The sequence below is a fragment of the Micropterus dolomieu genome, linkage group LG02 (genome assembly GCF_021292245.1).
Source record: "Micropterus dolomieu isolate WLL.071019.BEF.003 ecotype Adirondacks linkage group LG02, ASM2129224v1, whole genome shotgun sequence".
Lineage (NCBI taxonomy): Eukaryota > Metazoa > Chordata > Actinopteri > Centrarchiformes > Centrarchidae > Micropterus > Micropterus dolomieu.
Window position 1 is genome coordinate 2,130,437 of NC_060151.1, and position 6,225 is coordinate 2,136,661.

The following is a 6,225-nucleotide window of genomic DNA, read 5'->3' on the forward strand; positions in this document are numbered from 1 at the left end:
GTAGATACGGAGTGAAGGATGTTGCCTTGAGATGGTTTAGAAGCTACTTAGCTAATAGAGAGCAATATGTTTACCTGGAAGGCTATGAATCAATGAAGTCACAAATTAAGATTGGGGACCCTCAAGGATCAATTTTGGGGCCTCTTTTATTTTTAATTTATATTAATGATATGCCTATGACTTGTACCAAACTCCTCCCAGTTCTATTCGCTGATGATACAAATCTTGTAGCTTCGCACCATGACTTCAATATTCTAATAAAAATGGTTAACGAGGAACTATCATATATTATGGAATGGTTTCAATGGAACAAACTTACTCTTAATATAAAAAAATGTAACTTTATGATTTTTTGTAATACTCACAAACATTACCCAATTGAATTATCTAAGATCTTCATAAATAATACTCAAATCGAATTGGTTCAGCATACCAGATTTTTAGGAGTCATTATAGATAGTTGTCTTAATTGGTCTAACCATATCAATTTTGTATCTAAGAGGTCAGCTAAAATGTTGGGCATATTGAGGAGGGTTTGTCCTTTGGTTCATTCATCAGCATTTTTAACCTTATATTATAGTTTTTTGTTTCCATTTATTAATTATTGCAACATTGTTTGGGCAGCTACTTATCCTACCCACCTTAAGAAATTATTAGTTATAGAGAAAAAATATCTCAGATTTATTTCACATTCAAATAGATATGCTCCTTCGGCCCCTCTTTATAATAAATTTAAAGTTCTCCCTATTGATAAGGTAAATATTTATCAAATATGTTTACTTATGCATAAGTTTATATATAGGAAACAAGATCTACCAGACTCTTTCCAGAATTTGTTTATTCCTATCTCACATGTTCATTCATTTCACACTAGACATAGCAATAAGAACTTAGTCTTACCAATCACACGAACTACAAGTTCAATCAATTTAATATTTCTTTTAGAGGTCCTAAGCTCTGGAGTGACTTAAGTCCATCGTTGCGATCAATGTCCTCTTATTCAGCTTTTAAAAAGCATTTGAAGAGTTTACTACTGCTAGCTTGATGCCTTTATGTAGTATTGTTGGTTTGTATTGAATTGCTTTCTATCGCTTGTTGTTTATTTTTGTTTTCATTTTTTTTTTTCTTGTGTGTTCTGTTTTTTGTTGTTGTTCTTTTTTCTTCTACTTTGATGCTTAGTCTGCATATCTCGTGACTTAATATGGGAAAAGGAGTGGAACTCTGTACAAGCCTAGTCTGGCTTCGTTCCCTCCTTGCATTGTTCTGGACTTGTACCAAACGTGCTAAACAAATAAACTAAACTAAACTAAGCTAGATTCCAGCAGTGACCACAAACTCTGTTTGTTTTTTTTGTCTTCCTTTTTGATTTGCCAGTTTGTGGTCACTGAGCCTGTACTTGGATAGGCTGTGTCTCTGCTTTCTATCTCTGACAGCAGAGAGAGATTCTGCCAGTTCATAATCTCTTTTTAGGGCCATAAACATCTGATCTACTGTGGCTCTACTCTTTCTTCTTTCCAATGTTCCAAATAGATTTCTTTGCAGTGTTAAAATGTGCTTTCCTCTGATTGGTGTCTGGAAAGCACATGCATGTCATTGAATTGTGTATATTCAGTAACAGTGTTTGTCATTGACAGGTGTCCTCCTGGGAGGGTGTGGGGACCGGTCAATTCGTTTCCGTCCAGCCCTGATTTTCAAGGAGTACCATGTTCACATCTTCCTCAACATCTTGAATGACGTGTTGGCACAGCACAAATAAATCATGACCCTGAAGGACCCTGACTGACACTACATGAGCCTGAGTTAATCCAGAGAGGAGGGAGGAAAACTCCAGACAGTCACAATAAGCACAATCCACATGATAACTCACACAGAAATCCCTTATATTACCTCTGTCAGGGCCAGTTGAGTTTATACCAGTGAAGACTGACCAATCTTTGTCTCCTTAGCCAGAAATGATAATGATGAAAGCCTCTTGCTTTTGCTGCCATAAAGATGTACCCAGTAAACCATTCAGAACAGGTGCCAGTGGATACTGTCGCACTGAGAATTTCATTGTTCATGTTTCCGTAAAGTAAATCTATCAAACTCCCGAATCGTCCTCATCTCGATTCATGTTGTTACATGTAGTCTGACCCTACTAGTCGTACTCTGGAGGAAGTCATGACAGATTGTCCGTTGCCTTCTGTTTCACACCCTCTACTACCTGAGAGTCAGAGGTCTGGAACAAGGCTAAAAGTGTGGATCTGTTCCTTTAACGGGTAGCACAGCGTTAGCTAAATGTAAATAAGGTGTTGAAGATCCCAACTTTTAATTAACCTCACTTAATGGCTCAGTACAAACTCCTGCATACAGCTTCTTTTAGTGCTCATATGTCAGCATCATCCCACTGCCTGACTCACAGTCACTGAAGTGATTGTAGTTGGCCTTTATGTTCGTTTTAAAAAGGCAGACGTATCAGTGGTGACTCTCTGTACGAACACACAATGAAGCTAAGATGCCAGCCTGCATGTCATTAGAAATGTCCTTGTTATGATTCTAACTGTTGTATTGCTGTTAATAGGAATGACTTTTCAGCTTGAAATGTTGTAGCCCAGAAAAGTTTTAATCATAAATGGACCACAAAAGTGTCATAGATGACTTAGTGCCTGCATGTCACACAAATGTGCAATTTCTTTCTTTTTCTTTTTATGGGAATTTTAATTAAACAACAAATCTGAACACATTCACTTTACTCTTGAACAAGAGCTTCATATCAGTTGCCATTTTTTGTTTTTCATTCACTTCACATTTAACTCCTCTGATTTGTGACAGAATTAAGCATAGAGTGGAAGTGGACATTTCCAGTTTGCTTTTTCAAGTTGTTTCGGAGGTGTTGATGAATGTTTGTGATATACACTACGGGGGCCCCTAAGGAAAAAACATACGTTAAAAAAAGCATTGAGAATCTTGAGTTGTTATAACAGGCAGCCACTCTGGCTCATTACAAGCCCCGTTAGGAACTGCCTCATCCACTGAAAACACACTTTGAAAACACTTCCGATGAAGCCTAAATCTCACCTTGTGTAACTTGTCCAAGTAAGCATTAAAGTGTGGAGCGCCTCATTGTTGGGCGCTAAGCCTTAATGGGCTCATTACTACACCCTGAGGCCAAAGGGTGGGAAAAGCCACTGGTACTTAATGAAACAGCAGTTGTAGTGGGTTTTTTTGCCCTTGAGGAACAACAAGGAGCCCATTCCACTGTCAAAAGCAAACTTTGACAAGCTACACAAAAGTGAGATTTATGCTTTATCAAAGTGTTTTCAGACTGTATTTTTTGAGAAAAGGCTTCAAGGATGAAGCTGGTTGGTTTAGCAAATGTATGTCTGGTTAACTTCCTTACCTCCGATGCACAGTCTCCCATGCAGTGGATGAGACGGACCCAAACAGGGCTGGGTTGTTACCAAACTGTAGCTAGGTAGCTGTAGCTTTAAGCACAGGTCTGTCGAACAGGGTGGTCTATAAACACGTGGGATCATGAGTAATACATACAGTCTTAAACAACTTCACAACTTTTATAAATACTTGTGGAATTGTCATTTTTATTTTGTAAATTTGCTCAAGCTGATGGTCTCCTGATTCTGAACACCTCAGACCTTCATCAGTGTCTGTGAATGTTCCACGGAGCTTTTAGGCAAGTGTTAGGAATGTGTAGCAGAAAGTGTTACCACATTCATTTCTTCCTTTCTGATTATGAACTTACTACAATCTAATCTAAATAAACATATGAATATATTTACGTCTTTTTACATTCATGTTGCAGAAATAAACCCTAATGTAAAGTATGTGTTACAGTTTGTTGCATATGAAGTAGACTCAGTCTAACATATACATGAAGATTTAATGAAGTAAGCAGGGTCGGGTGGGACAGTGTCGAGGTTGAGCAATACGATGGTGATGATGACAAACCATGCCTGTCTCCTTGTCGGTGTCCATGATGACCTTTAAACATTTTTGACATTAACTATTTGCACTTGTGATCCGAGGTAGATCATTGTTGATGTAAGTTAATTAGATGGCTCTAACTGTTCATGTACTGTGATAAATAAATGCAGTTTTGAATAACTTAATAGCGTTCTTATTTCTTGAGCATGAAAGCGTATTTTTGACCTTGGGAGCAGTAATTTGACAAAAATGAATGAATACATAATCTTCACACAGGTTTCACTCACTAAGTATTTCCAGAGTTTTCAAGGACATCAGTGATCTAGTTAGGTAATCTATAGCTTTTGGGAATGTTCTGATAATAATTTCCTAAGAAGATTCCTGGGAAGAATTTTGTAACTAAATACCAGGAATTTCTTTGAAAGGAAAGCTCAATTTAAAGCCACGTAAATATTTATTTATTACTCATTTATTATTGTTATATGCATTAAAATGTCACCAGTTTATTTCCATAGGATAAAAAACTTGTGCCCTGGCTGCACGCCAAACAACATGGACAATATACATTCGGATCAGTTTGAATTTTGCTAACCTGAATGTTTTGTTTTATTCCAATTGCCCGTGTTGTTAATGATTGATTAAAATAAAATCCACTTTTGCTGGAGTCTGGGCGGGTATAACAGAAAAAGTAACTGATCTTTGAACACCAACTGTTGTGGTGGCACCCCGGCTGACGGTGAGTGTCCTGTTTTTTTCTCCTTTTCCTCAGTTATTCTGCTTTTTCCTTGGTTTTCTCTGTTCTCTGTCTGCCTCCCTGTGTTTCCTCCCCTGAGTGTGCTCTCTCTCTCGCTCTCTCTCTCTCTCCGCTCATGAGCCCAGCCTACAACCTGCACCTGCACCTCTTCAGCCTGCCACACCTGCCAGTAGTCAACCTCATCCCTGCCTGTATTTCAACCCCGGTTCTCCACACCATTCTTGCTTGATCAGTTATCTCACAGCACTTTTCATAAAAGAGCAGGTCTAGACCGTACTCTATGATGATATTTACAGAAGCCCAACAGTTCCCACCAAGAGCAGCACTAGACGACAGAGGCAAGGAAAAACTTCCTTTTAAGAGGCAGAAACCTCGAGCAGAACCATGGCTCAGGGTGGAGGGGAGAGAGGGAGAGAGAGATGGAAGGAGAGAGAGAGGGGAGGGAGGCAGCCTACACAATATACACTCACAGAGGTACAGACAGTAAAGGTGATGTTGCTATAGACTAAATGAAAAATGGTACAGATATTTATGGTAGTGTTAATGATAACAATCGTAATGTTAATGATCATAATAACAATAATAACAATAGGACTAGTAACAATAGTTGTTGTAGCAGAGGGTGTCGAGCAGGAACACGGGGGCAGCAGGTGACCCGCAACCACAGATCCAGACTCCACAGCTCCAGAGCCAGAAAACCTGCAGGAAGTGATAGGAGGAGAGAGGAGAGGGACGAGAAAGCACAAGACTACCAGAAAGGGGAGAAGTTGTGTTAGTAACATGCAATAATGGGATGAGGTTGCATACAGAGGGAGAGAAAGTAGAGGAGAGAGGAGCTCAGTGCATCATGGGAAATCCTGGTTCCACAGGAGAGGAGCTTGATAGCTGAACGCTCTGGCTCCTAGTCTACTTTTGGAGACTCTAGGAACCACAAGTAACCCTGCATTCTGGGAGCGCAGTGCTCTGGTGGGGTAGTAAGGTACTATGAGCTCTTTAAGATAAGATGGTGCCTGACCATTAAGAGCTTTGTAGGTAAGAAGAATGATTTTAAATTCTATTCTGGATTTTACTGGAAGCCAATGCAGAGAAGCTAAAACAGGAGAAATATGATCTCTTTTCCTGGTTGCTGTCAGAACACGTGCTGCAGCATTCTGGATCAGCTGAAGAGTCTTAATGGACTTTTTCGAGCAGCCTGATAATAAGGAATTGCAGTAATCCAGCCTAGAAGTAACAAATGCATGGACTAGTTTTTCTGCATCATTTTTAGACAGGATGTTCCTGATTTTCGCAATATTACGTAGGTGAAAAAAGGCGGTCCTTGAAATTTACTTAATGTGAGACTTAAACGACATGTCCTGATCAAAGATAACTCCAAGATTCCTCACAGTGGTGCTGGAGGCCAGGGCGATGCCATTAAGGGAAACTATATCTTCAGATAATGCGTCACGGAGTTGCTTAGGCCCCAGAACAATAACTTCAGTTTTATCTGAGTTTAACATTAGAAAATTACAGGTGATCCAGGTTTTAACATCCTGAAGGCACATTTGAAG

General features: G+C 39.3%; 1 protein-coding gene across 5 annotated transcripts in view; it reads left to right on the forward strand.

Annotated features, from left to right (window-relative positions):
* Window positions 1-4,106, forward strand: part of abat (4-aminobutyrate aminotransferase) — a 33,822-nt gene extending 29,716 nt beyond the window's left edge. For all 5 annotated transcript variants that reach the window (XM_046036110.1, XM_046036129.1, XM_046036137.1 and 2 more), the window contains one exon: window positions 1,635-4,106. In XM_046036110.1, the coding sequence (XP_045892066.1) occupies window positions 1,635-1,756 (122 nt within the window). In that variant the 3' untranslated portion in view covers window positions 1,757-4,106. The remainder of the gene's footprint in view (window positions 1-1,634) is intronic.
* Window positions 4,107-6,225: the final 2,119 nt, after the last annotated feature.